The sequence below is a fragment of the Sander lucioperca genome, chromosome 4 (assembly GCF_008315115.2).
Source record: "Sander lucioperca isolate FBNREF2018 chromosome 4, SLUC_FBN_1.2, whole genome shotgun sequence".
In the NCBI taxonomy this organism is placed as follows: Eukaryota; Metazoa; Chordata; class Actinopteri; order Perciformes; family Percidae; genus Sander; species Sander lucioperca.
In genome coordinates, this window is record NC_050176.1 from 4926792 (window position 1) to 4949640 (window position 22849).

Sequence of the window (22849 nt, forward strand, 5' to 3'; positions counted from 1 at the left end):
AAATACTTTAACCTTTCTTTTTTATTTTATATTACAGCTAGCTTGGACTGTACACCAGTTCAAAAAAAGTAGGTTTGGAGTGGTGACATTACAGAAACTTAACTCAGTTTAACAGCGTGTCAAGCTACAAGTAGCATCCAGACTAATAACACACTGCAAAGAGACATTCCTTAACACTTATCTGACATTTTGTCCGAGAAAAGCCTGCAGGGGCCAGTCTTGTCAATTCTGCGTTATGGAAAATGTATAATACAGCTTTTTCGGAACTTGACCCATACTAGGTAGTAAACGTTTGGATATTTTGGCTTTGATCTTTCTTTGTAAAATCTCCCCAAAGTCTATGGAAGTGCAATATGAAATGACTTGGAGTTCCCCTTCAATGTAACCTGACTCAACCTTATTACCGTTTAGTGAAATAGTATTGCTTAATGGGTTGTTTTGTGGTGTTTTGACAGCCTAACTCAGGGTCCATTCTAGCTTTTTCTGGAGTTTTCAACTGCACCTCAGTCTTCCTTCGTAGATGGAGTTAGGTCAGTTGTCACGGAGATAGCTTGGTTGTTGATCACGTGACCTAAATAAAAACTTTTGTTACTGTACAACTGTTTGACACGTTTGAGGGACAGTCACTGAAGAAATAGCCAAACAACAAAAACAAGATAAAACTCCCTTTAATATGCAATGAATCATTTTCAAGTAACCTTTTTTCCTAATGTCTGTTGGTAACAAAACAATACTGTATACAAACACAAAATTGCTACATTAATGTAAACAAGATATAAAAATGATCCTTATGGTAATAAAACAAGTATTTGCTGAAGAATTCCCCTTTTTTATGTGAATTTTTTTCTTAGACCAACCTCCACCAAGCTCACGGTTAAAATTTCAAAAATATTCAAAAACAATATGGCAACGTAACATTCAAACATCAATTCTTTTTTTTTTTTGTCGTTTTAGTTGTAACACTCGGATGCTAAGTTCAGTGGTTTGATGTTTCGACTTACTGGTGGAGTCTCATGTACACATCAGCCATGCATTTTTTTTGATATTGCATTTGTTTACTTTATACACCATTATATATTAATGTGTTTATCCCCTGTCGTTCCAATTTGTCAGCAGTACTTTGAATTCTTTTGTTAGAGAGAGAGAAGCCGGAAGGCGACTGTCAAAGAGTTTGTCATGCAATCTGATCATTCAGCATCTGTTTAAGTTGTTTACGTGTGTGTGTGTGTGTGTGTGTGTCTAATAGAAATCATAAGAACGACAACGACATGAACAGAAACCAAGGAGACTGTACTAACGGACTGTTAACTGCTGAAGCTGACACTCGTTCAAGGCATTAGTGAGACAGTTTCCGTCCTGGCGTGAGGAGCAACAAGGCGGCTGAGGAGGACTGGGAGGCAGAAAAATTGAAAAACAACAGGTTTAGATTATCGGGATGCCGTTCCAAAGTCAGTGAGCGGTTTTTCCTTGCAGTGGATGAGGGAGCCGGGGAGATGGTTTATGTGGGACAGTAACAGGCTCGGTGTATCCTTCCTGCCAGACTGGTGCTGTCTGTGGGAGGATACTGGTAGTTTTTTTTTTTTTTTTTTTACATTTTTTTTTTTTTTTTTAAATGGGGTAGATGGACCTACACTGAGGTGAGGGAGACGAGAAATAAGTGCGTGGCATTTGACAGATCTATGACAGGAAGTGACTGGCTGGCCTGGGAGATGAGTCTATGATAAGATGTTGGACATGAACTCGTAGAACCGTTTGGAGTACTGCTCCGGGTTCACCGTCGAGATCTCGGCCCCCGCCTGAGAAACAAAACAAAAAGAAGCAGACAATTAGAGAGATGGAGCAGCACGCAATATAAAAACAATAATACTTTCCATTCGATTTCCATTATTCTTTGTGTTACATGGAGTGAAATGCCCTTCCAGGGGCCCTGTGACCTAAGAATAAAGTCTTAAAACTTAAGTCATCATTATTGTCATTTTTGTCTCACCATTCAGCCAATCACATGCTCCCAGTCTCTCTCTGAGCAAGCTCCGCAACCAAAAGTTAGCCAAAGCATCAATCATGTTAAAGTTATTCGGAATCAACAAGCAAGACGCTGCTGCTGCTGTAAATGAATACAATGAACAGGTACAATACAATAACCAGCTTATTAAAAACAAACTAATGAAAAAGGAAATTTTGAAATAACAATGAACTCCAATGAAGCTCCGGTAATCTGAACAAAGAATGATGAAAAGGCATTTCATCATATTATTGAATTGAGTTTTGATGCCTAAATAAATATGAAATGACTTAATCCATTGCTTTAAAAATATGTATTTTACATGATGTATTCAAAATGTCTTATTGACTTATTTTAACGCTATAATTAACATGTTGGGCCCTTCTTAATCTGCCCTTTGTATGTGCAGCCATAGGCTGGAGGATCATGATGTGGGGATGATGTCGTCTCACCCCGTGTTTCACAGTTTTGGCAGCATGTGCAGCTTTTTTCTTAGCGTCATAGTGCGTCAGGATGTCGATGATAGCCATGAAGTACACTTCCTTCTTCACAGCACCTAGCACAAGAACAACACATCACGAGGTTTCACTGGCACCTGAAAACACACCACCAAGGCTGCTGTGGCTTTAGTTCTTTGGTGTTCTTCTACTGCTACAGCTTTGACTGTTCTACTCCGTAGTTGTAAGTGCTCTTAATCTGGCTGCTAAAGATAGTCTGGAATATAAGGATAATGTAAAACTAAACAATATAAATATCAAGATTATGCATCTTATTTCTTATGCTTATTTTCTTGACGGACAAGTTCGTCATCTAATCAGCTGGCACAATGCTTCTTTTTTTTGTTTGTTGTTTTTTTAAAGCTACAGCTCGATTCAGTAAGTCAGACGGATGTCAAAGGCGGCCCTCACAGTCGTGGCTCTTGATTGCGTAAACGTCCACAGAGGGGTCAAACTCCCCAGGGCCGAAGAATCCCCCGCAGTTGAGAGGGTTTCCGGGGCTGTCGGGGGGCGTGCCGAACGAGCCGGTGAGCACGCCTCCACCCATCCCGTCGTTGTCGTACTCCTCCTCCTCCCCCACGCCCTCCACGTCCATCTCCTCCTGCTCGGCCCGGTCCACGTCATGGATCCCCACCAGGAGACTGTAGTCCATGATCTTTAGGGTTGCCAGGAACTGACACACACACACACACACACACATACAATGTAATCCCTAGTTGTCACGTCTGGACAAAACCCATTAAAAGTATTGAGGTTTGATACCCAGACTACCCAAACTAAATCAAATAATAGACACATTTCTTACAATGTTAAAGGGTAACTACCGTTTTTTTTTCAACCTCTATGTTCCTATGTTTTTGTGTCCAAGTGACTGATAACAACAACAATCTTTGACATTGGTCCAGTATTTAGCAAGATCGCTGCAGTCGGCAGCGGCGAAACAAGCTACAATGTAAGTTAATGGGGCAAATGTCCAGCTTGTATTTACCTTCACAAAAGTGCTCGTTTTGCCGCTGACAGGCTCAGATTAATATTCTGACAACATTATGGAAAGGATTTCTAAGGTCGACCTTTCTGTTAAAGAGTAAGATTTTTTTTAAACATAAAAACATCTGCGAAATTACCTTCACTAAAGCCACCAGACTCCATGTAAATAAAAAGTAATTTTAGCATCGTAAAATACACTTCATTCAAAGTCAACAGAAACAAAATAAAACTAAAAAGCCGTTTTGGGTCGTCTTTCCACTTTTCCAACCATCACAACTCTTGTTGCTTGTTGAAATAAACACAGTTTACCGATTTACATGTGAAAATACGTTGGCTCTATACACGCCAAAAGTATTTCTTTTTTAAATGGAGTCTGGTGGGTTTAGCGACCACAGAGATGTTTCTGGTTAAACAGAATCTCAAAGAGGTTTTAAAAAGGCCTGTCTCTGAAGGGATTCTTTCCATAATGTTGTCGGACACTTAGAATAACAATCTGAGCCTTTCAGTGGCAAAAAAAAAGCACTTTTAGTGGACCAAACTGACGATGCACATTTGCCCCATAGGGTTACAATGCAGCCCGGTCTGTGGCTGCCGGTTACAGCTTTCATGCTTAATACTGGACCAATTTCAAAAATAGGGTCCAGGATGAAAAAAAAAACCTAAACTACCCTTTAAGAGCAATTCAAAGATGTTGAGTTGTGACATGTAAAACTGATTCTGAGCTTCTCATACAGATTCCTTCATTGTGGTGGAGCCGATTCACAAAAACTTATTTTGTTTGTACAATGAGGGACAGTCAGAAGAGCCTAAACCGAGCAAGGGGCCACACTATGCTTTGAAGCTGGTCAATTCTACAGAAAACCAGATGAAAACCTGGAAGTGTTTCTTACCTCTACATCCCGCTTTAGCTTCTCCAAAAAGTACTTCTTGTTGTCATCTCCTATCTGCAGCTTCTGGCCTTCATTCAGGAAGTCGTTGTCTTTAAAAGTGGGGAGTTCTTTAGCCTGAAGAGAGGGGAAGTATTTAGGTATCAAACTGTAGCAGAAATGTTGGTAGTGATGATTAGAGGCCACAGAGCCACATCTGCAAGATACAGATACTGCTGATAAGCAGTCACACGGTCGTAAATGTCACATGATGACAAATGCATCGAGATAACATCAGAATAAATGGTCCTTCAGTGATTTCTGGTTCCACGGGACAGATAAAGTCCCAATCCAACAGCTGACATTTGTCAGCATTCAACAGCGCATATGAACCAAGAAAACAGAGTATCACACACTGACTACATGAAACCAGTGCAAAACTACTACCAGAATACATCAGTTTACTTAAAACTTACTTTTAGCTCATTTTGACAAGTTTTCCCCGGGTGAGCTAAGGGGCATTTATTTTTGGCCCATCATATCAGCAGCCGTCACTGCACGGAAATAAAACGTACCTTCTCCTTGTCGCTGGCTTCCCTTGAGACCGTAGAACCCTATAAATGAGGGAAAATAGGGATAAAAATAGAATTAACTGAAAGCAGCTCAAGAAACATCTGAGGAATTGTTAGCATAGTGCATTTTTAAAATGTCAATATTGGAAAAAGGTAAGGTTGTTTTCTCCAGAGAATACTTGGCAGGAGAAGAAGCTTATACTATGAAGGATTCTTTTAGTGGAGGGGAAAGAAGCAGTTAGCACACTGTGTTCATAACGACCGGTGGGGAAACTGTGCACCGTAATATTCAGCACAAACCCAGAATGCGTTATTGATGAGCTCAATTTGTAATCTCCTGCTAATTTTACCAGAAGAGTATGAACCTTTCCCTATTTAAAATTCATACATGCCCTTTTTCTGAGTATATTGCTAAATATAGTATCTTAAAGCTACGGTAGTTTCTGTCTCCCCCATGAGGAATTCTAAGTAATGACAACAAAACTGTCGGCGCGTCCACATGATACAAGCCTTCCGTGATTGCGCACCCCCACTCCACGCAGTTGCTAGCAGCCAAGGAGGACACGGAGGATAAAAAAAAAAACAATGGACTCTTCAGAAGAGGTAATTATCTTCACTCAAGTTTCTGTGAGCGAAAGTCACCGGACGACACAATCTTCTGAACATAGCCACACTGAGAAATACAGAGAGATGTGTGGAGCTGATAGTCTTAATTAGCTTTGTAGCAACTCATTTGGCAATGGCTTGAATGTAACGGACGTTCATGAATATCAAAAAGTTACACACTAATGCTTTAGTAGTAGAATATATGTAGTAGTAGTAGTTATATATGCAGAATGTACATGATTTGAATCATGTACGTGTTTTTTATCATTACATGAAAAACAATGGCGGGACGTTTTACTTTGATCTCACAGTGGTGCCATTCCGTCAGAAATCAATCACTTTCTGACCTCGCCCCTTTTGATTTGAACAAATCTCTTCCTACATGTTTACCTGTATGAGAGAGTTAGAACGTGGTTTAGTTTACCTGAATGACCAGCCATTCAGGACACAGGGGCCCTCAAAGGTGACCTACCACTTTTAGAAGACACACGTATCATCTTCAATAATAAACATTACAGTATGCTTCTCTGGTTATCAGATAGGTAACAAATAAGGTTATCCACTGAATACTTATGGTCTAAAATAAATACATATGCAAATTAGGTGATTTCTTTTTTGGTCCTTAAATCTTAAAGGTCCAATATGTAATATATTTACTGTAATAAATCCAAAAATGACCCCAATGCGTCATCAGATATTAAGGAAACATGCTAAGTTCAAATACTATCTTTTCTGACAACAATGCTAATGCCAGTATTTTCTCCTTTTGAAATTTCCGTTCCATGACGGAATTTCTGTTTGTGTTTTGGCCTGTGTGTTGTTATCAACTGCCCAGTCTGTCAGCCAGGCCGGACCAGCTACAGCTGTGAGGTTAGCACAGCCATAAAAGCAGCAAACAAACAAACAGGATCAACGGAGATAGATTCTACCCGACCTAAAAAAAAAAAAACATGTTTCTAACAGTTGCGTGACCAGAGACGTAACAAACCCCGGGTAAATATTGGAGATGTATTTGAAAGATGGAGACAGCTTAGAGCCCAAAAGGCCGCAGAGTTGACTAATTTCCTCCTGAACAGGTAAGCATTAACTTCAGGCTAATTTATCACAGCTACTAGGGACTGGCATTTTATGTCATTTCAACATTTGTGTAGCTACTCACATTGAATTACAGTGAGGAAAATAAGTATTTGAACACCCTGCTATTTTGCAAGTTCTCCCACTTAGAAATCATGGAGGGGTCTGAAATTGTCATCGTAGGTGCATGTCCACTGTGCGAGACATAATCTAAAAACAAAAATCCAGAAATCACAATGTATGATTTTTTTAACTATTTATTTGTATGATACAGCTGCAAATAAGTATTTGAACACCTGTCTATCAGCTAGAATTCTGACCCTCAAAGACCTGTTAGTCTGCCTTTAAAATGTCCACCTCCACTCCATTTATTATCCTAAATTAGATGCACCTGTTTGAGGTCGTTAGCTGCATAAAGACACCTGTCCACCCCATACAATCAGTAAGAATCCAACTACTAACATGGCCAAGACCAAAGAGCTGTCCAAAGACACTAGAGACAAAATTGTACACCTCCACAAGGCTGGAAAGGGCTACGGGGAAATTGCCAAGCAGCTTGGTGTAAAAAGGTCCACTGTTGGAGCAATCATTAGAAAATGGAAGAAGCTAAACATGACTGTCAATCTCCCTCGGACTGGGGCTCCATGCAAGATCTCACCTCGTGGGGTCTCAATGATCCTAAGAAAGGTGAGAAATCAGCCCAGAACTACACGGGAGGAGCTGGTCAATGACCTGAAAAGAGCTGGGACCACCGTTTCCAAGGTTACTGTTGGTAATACACTAAGACGTCATGGTTTGAAATCATGCATGGCACGGAAGGTTCCCCTGCTTAAACCAGCACATGTCAAGGCCCGTCTTAAGTTTGCCAATGACCATTTGGATGATCTAGAGGAGTCATGGGAGAAAGTCATGTGGTCAGATGAGACCAAAATAGAACTTTTTGGTCATAATTCCACTAACCGTGTTTGGAGGAAGAAGAATGATGAGTACCATCCCAAGAACACCATCCCTACTGTGAAGCATGGGGGTGGTAGCATCATGCTTTGGGGGTGTTTTTCTGCACATGGGAAGGGCGACTGCACTGTATTAAGGAGAGGATGACCGGGGCCATGTATTGCGAGATTTTGGGGAACAACCTCCTTCCCTCAGTTAGAGCATTGAAGATGGGTCGAGGCTGGGTCTTCCAACATGACAATGACCCGAAGCACACAGCCAGGATAACCAAGGAGTGGCTCTGTAAGAAGCATATCAAGGTTCTGGCGTGGCCTAGCCAGTCTCCAGACCTGAACCCAATAGAGAATCTTTGGAGGGAGCTCAAACTCCGTGTTTCTCAGCGACAGCCCAGAAACCTGACTGATCTAGAGAAGATCTGTGTGGAGTGGGCCAAAATCCCTCCTGCAGTGTGTGCAAACCTGGTGAAAAACTACAGGAAACGTTTGACCTCTGTAATTGCGAACAAAGGCTACTGTACCAAATATTAACATTGATTTTCTCAGGTGTTCAAATACTTATTTGCAGCTGTATCATACAAATAAATAGTTAGAAAATCATACATTGTGATTTCTGGATTTTTTTTTTAGATTATGTCTCTCACAGTGGACATGCACCTACGATGACAATTTCAGACCCCTCCATGATTTCTAAGTAGGAGAACTTGCAAAATAGCAGGGTGTTCAAATACTTATTTTCCTCACTGTATATAGCTAGAGTACCTGAGTTGGTTACTCGCAAAAACAATTGAGACACAGCCAGTAAAGTGATCCCGACTGGTCCTGGCTAACCGCCGTGCTAATCCTGCTAACTGCTAACGTTACCAGGACCAGGCAAGCAGCCACGGCTGTCTGTATTTTTTTTATTTTTTTTTATTTTTAGCGGTTCCTATCGTAATTCTAAGCCGAGGAAGTGTGTCTGTCTGGCGTATGGAGAGGATGGCGAGGTTGTGGGATTTTTAGCAGTTCCTACGGTAATTCTAAGCCGAAAAAGTGTGCCTGTCAATTGGGTACAGAGCTCCACGTGAGCGCGGGCTTTTATGACTGTCAATATAGCCAGCATCTAACGTTAGCTACTCCGCTGTGCTGTGGAGTAATGTCTGGCTATGTGAGACAAGCGTCTAGCAACATTGTTGTGGATGCTCCGGTCTCAGCCTGGCAACCTCCACGAACTTTGAGTCTGGGGAAGAGGGGGCGGGGGAGACGACTCTCTCCAGTATTTAGAATTTGTACTGCAGTAACTATTTTAAACACTAGCTGTCAGTATTACATATTGCACCTTTAATTTGCAAAGAAACGCATTGACTCAGCTTTTTTTTTCATGTTTTAATATGTTATAGGGTAGACACTTCTTTACATTTCCTGAGGTTTATAGGTTGTTCCTGCTATCAGTTGAGTAACAGCAGACTTCTGAGTAGATGGTGGGTAGGTCAGTCTAACGCAGTGGTTCCCAACCTTTTTTGGCCTGTGAGCCCTTAAAATGAAGCAATGTCTACTCGGGACCCCTCGTCAAAGGTTATGGCCTCAGTGTAAACATGAAATGTCAGCAGTTCAACTAAAGAGGGATTTTTAGAGGCCCGACGAGGTGAAATAATCTAGTATTTCAAAGGAAAAAAAGTCTGAAAGAAATGCACAAAAATACACTTTATGTAACAGATTGTTTTTTCTTACCGCCAGGGTTCCCACACATTTTCATAGAGAAACTTTTCCATGACCATTCACAACTTAGACGAACAGAACTGTATAGTGTACTTTACTCCAAATGTTATTTATTGTATGGAAATTAAACAGCAACTTTTTTTCCAATTTAGTTGGTTTTGTTCATATTTGCCTCAAATACTTCAAACAACCGACACAGTCAATACATAGTCCTGAACTTAAAAATGCTTCAGAAGCACTTATATCAGTCTGACCCTGGCTTTCAAGCATGAGGAGAAACAGAACCCATTGTACCAACCCAGCTCCCTCTGAAGTAGAGCTTAGATCGGCCCAAAAAATCAAGCCCGAACCTGCCCGAGCCCGAGCACGTTGTGTCCGAGCCCGGCCCGGCCCGAAACATTAACTGTAATTATGAGCCCGAGCCCGATTTAAACCCGACAATTTTTTAATACGTGGGCCGTTATAACTGACGTTCTCAACTACAATTCAGAGTTGTTTGAACTGCAGAAATCTGTTTAGAATAATACAACAAGGACGAAGCATGTCAACTTTAGAATGGAACGGATCGCAAGTGGATCCGAGTGAAGAAATGTAAAAAAAAAAAAGAAACAATGATGAACAACATATTGTTGTCACTGCCCACGACTTGTTTAAACTGCTTCCATACCTCCGACTTTCCTCCACACTTGCTCAAAGTTAATTCTCCTGTTTTTCTTTTTTTCTTTACATCTTCAAACTCCCGGTGTGATGCGTGCGAGAGGAGGAGACTCCGCGCATGACACGTGCTGCATTTTGTAACTGCAGCCTAACTTTTGTACACATTTGTTACTTTTATATAGCCTATATATATATATATATATATATTTATAATATTTCTGATTATGGCATAGCTATCTCCCCACCCAAATAGGATAATAAGGTAATGGATAAAAAAATAAATAAAAATTGCTTGATCAAGGGTCCAAAATATATTAAAGTTAAAATGATATGAGACAGAGAAATCTGGAATGAGCAAATACTCTGCATTTTTGCTTGACTTGTACAATTAATTGATATCTAAATTGATATTGATTGTCCTTGGGTGATTAATTGACTCATCATTTCAGCAGGCCAATTAATCAGAAGCTGGTCTCCCCTCAATTATTTAATTACTTCATTCATTACTATTAAATTTAACCTAATTGAATCTAGGATGTTTCATTTTAATGTAATCCCTTGGAGGAAAGTCCTAAATAAATCCATAATATAAAAAACACATTTTCACACATTTATCATTCAAAGAGTGGTTACAGGGTAACAAGAGAGACGGCTGTTGTTGCACAAATGTGTGACTGGAGTCTGTGCTTCTAGTATTCAGTTGTGTGTGTGTGTGTGTGTGTGTGTGTGTGTGTGATTTATCCTAAGAAAGGTTTGTGTGTGGGCGAAACATGTTTGTGTAGTGCAGTGAACCAACATGTTCTACCTTCAGGTCATATTTGCGGTGTACAGTGAGGCGATGGCTGAACACATTCCGGGTCACCACCATGTACGTCTCCACCCCGTCCACCGTTAGCCTGTACATGCCCAGGAACTGAGGGAGCAGCGTGTTGCCATGACACTCCACTATAAACTGGAGCCAATCAGGGGAGGAAAGCAGAGAGTTTAATGGAAAAAAAAGTGTGGGAGTGAGGAATCAAATATACAGTTTATGAACTGATTAAAACTGAACACAGCACTGCTCTTCAGTCAGCATTTCAACAGTTCTGCAGCATTTACTTGCATGAGGTACTTTAGACGCAAATGAAGGAAGCAGATCTTAAATTATTTTTCATGGACTGGTGCTCCTACATTTCAGTCCTATACTTCTATATTAACAAGAAACATTTAGATGCAATACTGTAAGAAAGCACACATTTCATACCCAAAATATAACCGCATTACAGATATCGAAGTACTGAGTCAAAAATACTGTATTAGAGCTGGGCGATATGGAGAAAATCAAATATAATATTTTTGACCAAATACCTCGATACCGCAACAATATTATAGGGTTGACTATTGGTGCTTTCACAAAATATTTACACAATGAGATTTTTGATAAATAATCATCAGTAATGTGGATATAATGACTAAATGGGTAAAGGCAAATAATAGAACAGTTACAACAGTCTGGTAAGTTCAGAAAAGTCACTTTACTGTAATGCAGCCTTTAAAACCAGGAAAAGACAACACTTATGCCATATTACGATATCCAAAATCTAAGACGATATCTAGTCTCATATCACGATATCGATATAATATCAATATATTGCTCCGTGCGGCGATAGGAGGGGCTTCAGGGTTCAACAATAAGGGTTGCCCGATGGCCCGGGGCAAGTAATGCATGTTGAATGATTTGATTTGAATGTGCCGTCGGCCAATCAAGAACTGAGGGTACTTAATTTTTTTTCAACATTTCTTTTACGTTTCTGATGCTTTCAAGTTTTTTTTTGTTTGGTTTTTTTTTTATATTTTTTTCAACTGTTTGACATTCTTTCGACGTTTTTTCCCAAAGTTAGATTTTTTTATTTTTATGTTTTTGATGCTTTTTTTGACATTTTTTCAGTAAAAAAACTCTTTCACTTGCCTGACCAGACAAGTAAAAAAAAAAATAAAATAAAAAAAAATCCTTAACGCTGAACCGTGGGCTACCTGGTGATATTTCTTTAGGATGTTGTGCATCTCAGCGATGTCCTCACTGGACACGGTTTTAATTACAAAGTGGTGGTCGTAGCTGGACAGGAAGCGGTTGCCAAAGCGACCCTGGGTGTCGCTATTGAGTGGGGCGCTCCTCGTCAGAGAGTTCTGCCGAAAAAAAACAACGACATCCAGTTATATCCTTACGTCAAAGTAGACATTTTACACTTCCCAAGACTCCTTTCGCCTTAAAATAATTTTTATTTCTTTCATCAAAAGTTTGTTCATCTTTCGATTGATCTGATCTTTCATCTATTTCGAACAAAAAATAACAATAAAATGAAACACACCAAAAGGAAAAACAATATCTATGAAGTGCGACAAATCCGAAAAGTAGCGGGATGAAGCCGGAGCTTGTTATTTTTCCCACCCCTCATTTGGTTTGTGTCCTGTAACCAGAAGGAACTTACCTGGTAGTCCTGGTCATCGATGCAGAACCTCTCCCTCAGGTTTCTGAACACCATGGGACAGTACTCCTTGAACTTAAAGCGACTAGGCAGGTTTTCTCTGACAAGGAGAAGACAGAGGGTTACAAAGAGTCAGAACAACAAACAGGAGCTCAGAGGCTCATCGCTGAAAATGAGGAGGAAGACTGATGTTTGTTTTGGAAAAGGTCTGCTTGCTGTTGGATTTACTTCTGCTATTGTGTGGATCCTGCAACAGACTACAATGCAATTCAGAGTTGGCATTTACAGCTTTGAGCTCATTTCCCAAACGCATTTGTCAACTCTTCCGAGGAGGTCATGCTTTCGGTGCAGTTTGTCTTTTTGTCTGTCAGCAGGATTACGGAAAAACTGCTGGCCCGATTTTACTGAGACGTGGGGAAGGGTGTAGCACGGGCCAAGGAAGAACCCATTCAATTTTGGAGTGGATCCAAATCACGGGGTGGATACATCAATTTTTTATCACTTTCAATAACATTGCAAGGTAGGGCATTTGTGCTGCGTTCACAAGGTGTCAGAATAACCGGAAACATTAGTTCCCGACTGGGAAAATTCACGTGAACGCCTCTTCAAGTCGTAACGTTAACAATGCCAGATAGGGAAGGCCTTGGCGGAGGTCTGCGCTCTCTGAGTGCTCTTATAGTTCAACTTGTTAACATAACTTTAGATGCTGCCTGTTTGCAGGATGAGAAGTGCACCAAATAGCAAAGTAAACCCTAACATCAGTTTCTTTGCAATTCGTATTGCAAAGAAAACCAATTTCATCACGTGAAATTAAGCACTGACATCATTTCCATTCACTACTAAAGCCATATGTGTTCAAATGTCAACAGTAAATAGAGATTTTATTGAACATACATGTGGTAAATTTTGACTCTCTCTATTTAGGGACATCTCGTATTCCTATTGGCAGTTATCATTGGAATTTATTTTGCTCAAGTAAAGAAATGCAAAGAGATGCATGACCGCAAACTAGTGAACAATACCACCAACCGAAAACCTTCATCACTACCAAATATGGCAGAGCTGGAATGTGAAATGCAAAGACATTTGAATTGCAGCCAAAATCACAAATCCAGTGTGGCTTTATCTCTTGCTTTTAAATAGCAAATATCCAATGCAAATTACATATCTTTGCATTTTACATTTCAGCCCTTATATTTTGTTGCGAGAATAGATTTGGGTTGCTGTAAATATTGGTTGGCTTGAGTCTGGCTATTAGCAATCTGATATGCAAGTTCTCAAAAGCAACAAGAGACTTTTTGGGAACTGTAAATGAGCAACAAAGAGAAAGACACCATTGTGTGCCTAAACTGTAGGTGCATCACTCAAAGAAGCTACAGGATTATCAAATTAATGTGGCATGACAACTCGGGCTGTACATTATATAGTTTTTTTTTTTTTTTTTTTTTTTTTTTTAAATCGTCATTGCGATATCAACTGGCTAAATAAACACATGGCCAAAGGCTGCGACATATCGTAAAAAGATTGAAAGAAACTATCAGTACAAAACTGCACTTTAAAACGCAACTGTCTCTTTTTTTAGTGGTGCCTTTTATATTCAATTCCATGTTCAATTTGTTTAAAAAAAGAATTTTGGAAATGATTTCCTTTCATTTGTTTTTAATCAAACAAGCAATTTGTTGTATTTTAGAAGAATACTGAAAGCAACAGAAAGGCAGAACTGATTATCACAACATCATCACATATTTCCCTCATATTGTGCAGCCCTAATGACAACAAGCACAGATACATTGCATCAACAAAAAGGAAGAAGAGAGTCTCAAGTTGGAAATAGCCAACAGTGTTGTGATGAACACAGACTATTTTGGGGGGTTGATAATCACTATGAAATGTCATGCAACCTAATAGGATCCACCTTTGTGGCAGAGGCTGCTATGGTGACTCATTTACTTCAGACTCAAAGTACTGTTTATTTTGTCAACTCCTGTGCGCACGACCAAGGCGGCACATTTCTCTTAATTGTTGGAGGCTACAGTACAGGCTTAGAGAAAACACCATACGGCTTCTGTCCTATACTGCTACTTTGCCATGAGGATGATTCGTATTGCTATGCTGCTTGGTTAAGTCATCACTGTCACATTATGGATGGTCCCGTTCATTCTAAATACAGCATATATTAGGCAAGTCGGACAAAGTCTCAGTTTGTATTGTGATGGGATATGATGAGTGCAATATATCTGCAATTTGAGCGTTTGAGCAAAGAAGTCATCACTTTGCAAAACCATCCGTCAGCCATTTTGGAGTGGAAGCAGGTGTGAACTCTGGTGTTGGGTTGACCGTTTTGTTTACACGTGGATTACAGATTGTGCCTTCAACAGGCTGCCCTGACAGCACATAAGCTGTGATGTACGTACTTGTTAAATAGGTGGTTGTCCACTTTGATCTTACTGTAGGCTTTAAAGTCATCTGGCATCAGCATAACTGGTACAGGCACATTACTTAACTCGTTAATCTGAGGGAGAGAAGTGAGAAAGAGGGAGAGAGAGATCAGACAAGAGCCTGAAGCTGGCATAGGCCTACACACTAACAGACTGTATTGGTATTTCAGGAATATAAGAAATTGACTTTTGCAATTTCAATAAGAGCATGGTTTAAAATTTCGCTCAAAACATACTCCTACAAAAAAGTACTCCACTGTTCTGCGCAGATCCACTCAAACAAATCAACATGTGCTTAAACATACAAAAATAAAGTTGAGAGAAATATGTACAGTATAAGCATCTCATTTGGCCCTCAAGTACTGCACATGCCTAAAAGAGCTGTGAATACCTGCAACACGCCTCAGTATCCAAAAACGACATATGTGTTGTCAGGTTTATGTGACCCAAATGCATTCTGCCAAATCCCTGCGAGTGTTTACCAGCACCAATCATTAACTCTGGGACCAAACAGCAGGATACAGTTTGACTTGCTACTGCAGTTGAGCCCCCCCCCCCCCCCAACTCTGATCATATCTGATGAAACACATCCAGGGCAAAAGCTCACGCTGATGACCTTCAGAAAAAAAACTCTTTAGAGATTATCGAGTAAACAGCCATACAAGGGAAATTATGCGTAAAGATTGAATAGATACCACTACCCCAGGGAGAAAGTTGAGTGAAACAGCCTTTAAGGAACTATGAAGTAATAACGGATGGATAAACTAAAAAAAAAAAAAAAAAAAAACACAGTCCACAATTCATGTATTTAGTTTTGTCCAATATTTAGCGAACACACACACACACACACAAAACCTGACTTAAATATCATCCGATTCCAAGCTTTTACTTCCACATTCATAGTGTGTGTGTGTTGTGTGTTATTGTATCTCGCTGTATCCAGTTTACCTTCTTGTTACATCACTGTTCTAATCTCATATAGTTTCATAAAAGCCCTTCTAGGGACGGGTGTTGCAAACTAGCATCTGCTATAAACACTGTGATACTCGCAGGGGAATAGCTGTTTTCAGTTTTGACTATGCATACTGTATCTGTCCCTATCAAACAAACCATAAATAAAATAAATGAATAACAACAAAAGTCTCATTTATATCCAAAAAATAAAATTAAAATACATTTTATTCAACACAGTTGCAACACACTAAAAGTAGCCTATAATTTTTGAATACAGTTTTGAAAAAGGAAAGTCAGTCAGGTAGCTTTCTACTGGAGGCCTGTCAATTCCATGAACTCAGATGAGTGTAGTAAAATTTCACATTTTTTTAAAAAGTGAACTTATGAAGTACAAAAACATGCAGTTGTTGAGTTTTTGACGGAATGTTTCTACATGAACACACGGTGTCCTTTATAAATATCAGCCTCTTGTTATTGTAAAGGTGTCCTCTAATAATGCTGAATGGGCTCAGTGAAAGAGCAGTGCAGCAGAATACAAACGCTCCCTTTCACTTAAAGCTTTGAACTACCTGATTGGGCAATTATTTGCCGACATGACATTAAAAAAAAAAAAAAAAAAATCATCAGTGGGATTAACAGCATCAAACAGGTGGCGTAGTACATCGTCTAGGCTAACACTAACTGACACTGTGTGTGGAAGTGAATTCCTCCAGCATCACAGCTAGGGCACTATTAAAAATGCATCCAACTCCTGACTTTGATGAGAAGTCTGTTTGATGCCTTGAATCGGCTTCCCACCACCCACACCTCAAATCACCAGGCCTGTGTGCTGCACCCACACGCCCACTGCCAAAGTTCACCCACTGAATATTGGAGATGCTGCAGTAATAACAATATCATTATATTGTCATTTCATTTAACCGGCTGGCTAGTGTTATGTTATGTCTTGCTGAAATCAGTGTGGTTTGATACAGACACACAAACAGCATTCCCACTGTCACAGTGTCAAATCTGCTGTGGTTGTTTTGTCACCATCTGCTGTTTTGGCAGTTATAACCACCTTTGAGTTACCACCAGTTATTGACACATTTATGTTCGGAAGAAGAGTCAGTTTACCACCCAAAACTGTCATTTCATCATAACCATGACAATCAGACGGTTATGTACTTTAACTGACACAAGGGAACCAAAAATAAAAAGATGTGAAAACAAATTACAACTGACTGTGGCAATAGCAAGTGCTTTTTCATTCAGAGCAGATCAAAACGTTTCAACCCTAGATAGTTCTTCTCACACCAGAGAAGCTGCTTTTCAAGCATCAATCAAACTGTGCCAGAGTAGGTGCCTGACAAAAAAAGTTATTACTGTGTATTGCACATTAGGCAAGAGCACACTGCTGGTGCAAACCCACTCCATCCATCAATGGTGTCGAATCTGCTCATCACTGTGCTTTTCATAGCCATAGGCTGTCTCGGCCAAAAGTGAATGTGATGTATTTTTCTGCTCTATTTATAGGGGAATGATGTGATGGAATAAACTGCAGTAGTCGGGTGCATGCGCCGAGCATTTAGAGCTGCAAATGCAAGCTCGGAGCCGGTTTATTTAAACAATAGGCAGGCTACTGTCTGCAGCTGTGGGGCTGAAAATCTGTGTTTAACCTGCTGCTCCGGCTGCCTGTCACACCCCTCCCACTCCATGCCTGCACTACAGTACAGCAGCCGCAGCTCACGACTTGGCTCCAAAACACTTCACCATCCATGATTTATGATGGCACATTATTGACGCTAGGCTTTGAGTGATAATGCACAATCATGCAAATTTTCTGATAATCATTCCACAGCTGCAGAGAGTTTAACATGCACACTTAAAATCCGTGCAAAACCCACGCTTCAGACACAGCAAATCGCGGCTAACTATCAAGGCAGCAGTTAGCTACAAACTGTATGACGGCCAGCTCAGTACAGAGTCAGCCAGGACATTTCTGTCCAAGCACACTACTAAATACTTAGCGAATACCCATTAAATAGATACATTACATGGCCGACTGAAAGCATCAAAGCTGGCTTGACAGATGAGGGCAGCTGGCTAACAAGCTAGCCGGCTAGCTAAATCAAAACAGCAGCATAAACAAACTGCTTACTAGCGAGAACGAGACATTTAAGATGTACTTACCGTATGGTTGACACCCCACATTAAAACGCTGAGAATGGGCTCACTTGCACGGAATAATTTCACTTTCTGTCCTATAAAATGCTTCTTTTTCGTCTTGGTTTTGCTAGCGCTGACAGGCGCTGCGCTGGTGCAGTTGGATGACATGTCTCAGGCTGGGAATTCAGGGTACGCAGACGGCACTCACTGTCGTTCAACAGCCCCTACACACAACAGAAAATTCGGAAAGTTAAGAGCGTTTAAAAAATCTATAAGTGCATCGTGCTCGTCGTCCAACTCGCAGCGAGTCTCTGGGTAGGATAACTGTCTTGATGGGAGTCAGCGGTAGAGCATTTTGCGCCGTCACCACCCTTCCTCCTCCCGAGCAGGCCGCGGTGGAGTCCAGAGAGCAGCTAGCCGGCCATCAGACTACAGCACAGCCCCACTCTTCAAAAACAACAACCTGGAGAGGTGAACACTCGCCAGACAGTTCCTCTCTTTTCCCGTGAACGTGTGCAACACAGAACTTGTGGTGCTGCTGTTTTACTTGTTAGTGAGTAATCCCGTCATGATGCGCCTGAGATTGTTGTCAGCCACCGACCAGCGCTCATGCCAGCGCTACGTTCGGGGTCTCCTCAAGATGGCGTCTGTGTTGCATTTTACAGTCAACAGCGCTCCCAGCAGGACGCCGGTAGAACTACAGGGATTCCCACACACTTTACCTTGGATCTGAATTACACTAAGTACAAGGAGTAGATGGTTTGTAGCCAGGACTGAGGACCAAGTCCGCCCAACACACCCATCTGTTAAATGTGTTAGTAGTTTGTGTTGGGTTTTTTTTCTTCTTTTTTTTTTTTTTTTACATTTTATTTATTAACTTAACTGTTCAGTTATCTTAAATATCCTACTGTCTTTAAATATAGTCTAAACACTGTTATATAGGTCTATGTCTGTAAAAAAATCATTAGACTGTGTTGATTTTCTTTTTAAATTTTGTAGAGTGTAAACTCCCCCCAGGTTGCTTAAATGCCCAAACTCCCTAAAAAATTAAATACGACGACATGACTTCAGTCAGTGTGTCAATGATGGCCCTGGTTGTATCAACTGTAACACTGACATCTGTGACCTGGCCGATTCTGTGTCACTAGAGATTCAACTATAAAAATGGATTTACCAAAGGTTGGCAGGTGAGGTGTGAGTGCTTTAAAGACACATCTAGTATGCACTACTTAGCTCTGTAGTATTCAGATAAGGTCAGACATCTAAGCTGTTATAGATTTAACTACCATTATGTTTGATAACAGATCACAATAAATGATATCACCATTAAAACTGCTGGCAAAGTAGCTGAAATTTCTCATCAGGTCACAGAATCTGATGGATCACAAGAACCCCTCACAGTTTCACATACACATAAATTCAGTGGTGGAATGTAACTAAGTACTATTTACTCAAGCACTGTACTTAAGTACAAATTTGAGGTTGCCTACTTGTACTGTGTCTTTTATTTTCATGCCACTTTCTCTACTCCGCTACATTTCAGAGAGAAATATTGGACTTTTTACTCCACTACATTAATCTTACATCTTTAGTTACTAGTTACTTTACAAATTAAGATTTTTGCACACAAAACACATGTAGTTTATAAAATATGAGGTTTTATTATAAATTAAACTACCCAACAATATAACGGCCTACAAGTCCAGCTGAAATGATTAGAGGATTAAACACAGAACAGTTTGGATCGTTTCCAGTTTCTAAAATGTGAGGATTTTTCTGCATTGAGTACTTTTACTTTTAATACTTAAGTACATTTTCCTGATGATTTTACTTAAGTAACATTGTCAATGCAGGACTTTACACACAATGTAATTCTCCAAGGCAAACCAACACAGCTTCTGGTCTGACAATGGAGGCCATGGGGTATGTTCACTCATTCACTGCATTAACAGCAATATTGCTCTACAGGCCATCACTGGCGAATACCAATCCATTGCCACAGGTACCACCTAAAATCTGGTTTAAAATGGTGAAACTATATGGTCAAAAGGAGCCTTATTCGGTGATCAGGTGGGTGGCCTATGAGCCAGGTTTTACCCCGAGCAGACTGGATGCAACTTTCAAACTATGGGAGTCACGAGGGTTCACAATATACTTCCTCTCTTAAATGAGAAACATGGACTAGCCAACCAAGATTTCTTTCGATTTTTGCAGCTGAGACATCATATAGAGAGGGTAATTAGCAAAGAGGACCTAGAAAAACTTGACTCTGGAGCTTGGATTCTAAAAAATGTCATTGCTGCATACAGAGCTGACCTGGGTGACAGAATTATTTCTAAACTCTATAGGGGCCTTCAGGAATTGAGGGGGGGGGATGACATTGAACATCTACTGTAACACAACCCACACTGTTCCTTTGCCACACACCTTTTCTTTTGCTTTCTTTTTTTCTTTTTTTTTGTATGGCTAACTTTAACTTTTTTGCGTTAATTAAACATAAACATATATTAATATCTAGAAAAAGTGTTAAATGTATGAAAAATGTTGACTTGACAGCTCAATAAAAAAACTATATAAAAAAAGAAGATATGATGATATTAAGACATCTTCAGGACAAAACTCAACCAGGTGATGTGATCAGTTACACTATTTCTTAGAAAAGATAACACTAAGTGTAAAGTCTGATCAGTCTACTACGTATTCTTCACTAACTATGTTTAATGGTTCTACCACTGTTTAAATGTGTCACAGATATAGTCTAATGAAACTATAAATTCAATTAAAACACCAACTTTAAAGGGGCCCTCCACTGATTTTATACATGAAGCTCATTTTACTTGTCATGGTTAGTACTAAAGTAGTCTATATCCACGACGTTCCACTTTCGGGATTGTTCAGGTGCCGCCGGAAATTCCGCCGGATGTCACTTTTTTCGGCCGGATGTCCGGTACCTTCTGCTTTCTTTGTGTTGTAATTCTAAACTCTGGTGGATTTCTGAGGACTATGGTTAACTGTTCCTCAGATCTCTGCAGGGTAAATCCAGACAGCTAGCTAGACTATCTGTCCAATCTGAGTTTTCTGTTGCACGACTAAAACAACTTTTGAAAGTACACACGTTCCACCAAAACAAGATCCTCCCCGAGACTATTTTGCAGCGGCACCGTTGCTCCGTCCGGCACTTAGTGCCGCTCAGGACAATTGTGATTGGTTTAAAGGAAATGCCAATAAACCAGAGCACGTTTTTCTCCCATCCCAGAATGCTGTGTGGACTTGCCAGACCCTCCTCCGCTGTGCTGTGGAGGAAGGTCTGGCAATGTGAGACTACAGCTGTTTAATGTCTTCTGTGAGGAGCTGCATGTCAAGTCTAAAAATAACCCTGATGATGTCATCAGGGTTATCTCAGCTTCTGCTTGGAGATGACACATTTATAAAAGAAAACCTGGGTAACAATCAGGGGACATGGACAAGACAAGGGTGTTTACCAGGCAGGTCTTACAAACATACTATTGAGTTGCATTATGGGAAGTGTAGGATCCGTGTTTTTTGACCTATTATAGGGACTATAAGTCAGGATATTTTGGACTGCTGCTTTTTTTAAGATTATTTTTTAGCCATTTTTGGCCTTTATTTGACAGGACTGCTGAAGACAGGAAAGGGGAGAGGGAGAGGGGGGATGTCATGCAGAAAAGGGCCGCGGATCGGACTGGAACCCAGGCCGCTGCGATAAGGGCTGAGCTTTTGAACATGGGGTGCACGCTCAACCAGGTGAGCTACCAGGCCGCCCCGGCCTCTGCTGCTTAATATTTGACCTTTTTCTTTTTTTTAAATCTGTTTCTTGTGAGTCCAAGCTTTATGAAAGTGAAATATTAAATGACTGAAGTACCCTTTAATAAATGTTCAGCATCGTTAAACTGGGCTACAAGATGCACTCAGTTGTAATAATTTAGGTGTAATATATTTTTGTTGTTTTCTTTCAGGAGACCTCATGTTAAAGATTGCACCGTCCAAAATCAAAGGAATAAAATTCCCTTCAGCATGAATTTTTGTTTTTCCTCTTAAAGAAAAGTTTTTTTCCCCCTTAGATTTCCTAATTCTGAAAGAGCTGTTCTGTAACAGCACCATTTCCTTGTACTGCTAGCATGCAATCACCATTTACCTCTGTGCACTGTATTTACCCTGTCAAATGTCCAGTTAGTCAGATCTCCACCCCATCAGTAGTGTTGTGACTGAGTCTTCACAGAAAGCTTTCATCAATGTTAACATCCACAAATATGGAAGTCAGTATAGTTTGCAGTAACAGTATTCTTTTGTGTAATCTGACCCCAGGGCTCTCACAGAGTTTGATAAGAAAGCCTTGATCATCTCTGCCTGTTACCTAAGGGAACTGCTGTCTCTTCATTAGTTTACAGCAGGGGTCTTCAACGTTTTTTAAGCCAAGGACCCCTTAGCTGAAAGAACTGGGCCTACAATAAAGTGTAGGGCGGCCTAAAGCCTTTATACATAACTTCTTAGTGCATAATACTAAGCTATTAAAATAATAATTGTTGGCATGATTTTATTAATCATCTTTTAATATTAAACATACATGTGGCACAGTGAATCCTTAAAATGAACTGTATCTGTGGATGGCTACCTTAGACCACTTAGCCTATCATTACAGCCCCAAATATACTGATTTATATTTGCTAATAATATGTTGGATTCATGTTACATTTTAAATTTGACCAAACTTTTTTTTTTTAATTAACAAAAATTTGGAGGCCCCCCCTGCAGTAACTCTGAGGACCCCATAGGGGTCCCGGACCCCCTGTTGAAGATCTCTGGTTCACAGTATTGTTGCCCTTTTTAATGCTTATCAGTGTTTTGATTTACTATGACATAGAAACACACTCCTTCTGTCTCTCTCAGCCCTGCTCTTTTGTCTTTGTCCTTCTT

The 22849-nt window shown here is 40.2% G+C and overlaps 1 protein-coding gene and 1 long non-coding RNA gene across 2 annotated transcripts; both read right to left on the reverse strand.

Annotated features, from left to right (window-relative positions):
* Positions 1-652: 652 nt before the first annotated feature.
* LOC116039573 (phosphatidylinositol 5-phosphate 4-kinase type-2 beta) lies at positions 653-18571 on the reverse strand. The gene is made up of 10 exons (XM_031284455.2): positions 17939-18571; positions 14789-14886; positions 12378-12474; positions 11923-12075; positions 10715-10861; positions 4928-4966; positions 4377-4490; positions 2911-3172; positions 2455-2558; positions 653-1796 (listed from the first exon to the last, which is right to left on the reverse strand). The coding sequence occupies exons 1-10, from the start codon at positions 18080-18082 to the stop codon at positions 1716-1718; spliced, it is 1239 nt and encodes a 412-aa protein (XP_031140315.1). The 5' UTR covers positions 18083-18571; the 3' UTR covers positions 653-1715.
* On the reverse strand, positions 15775-17932 carry LOC116039575. Its single transcript, XR_004102460.2, has 2 exons — positions 16841-17932; positions 15775-16804 (listed from the first exon to the last, which is right to left on the reverse strand). It is a non-coding gene; the product is annotated as an uncharacterized LOC116039575 (long non-coding RNA).
* Positions 18572-22849: the final 4278 nt, after the last annotated feature.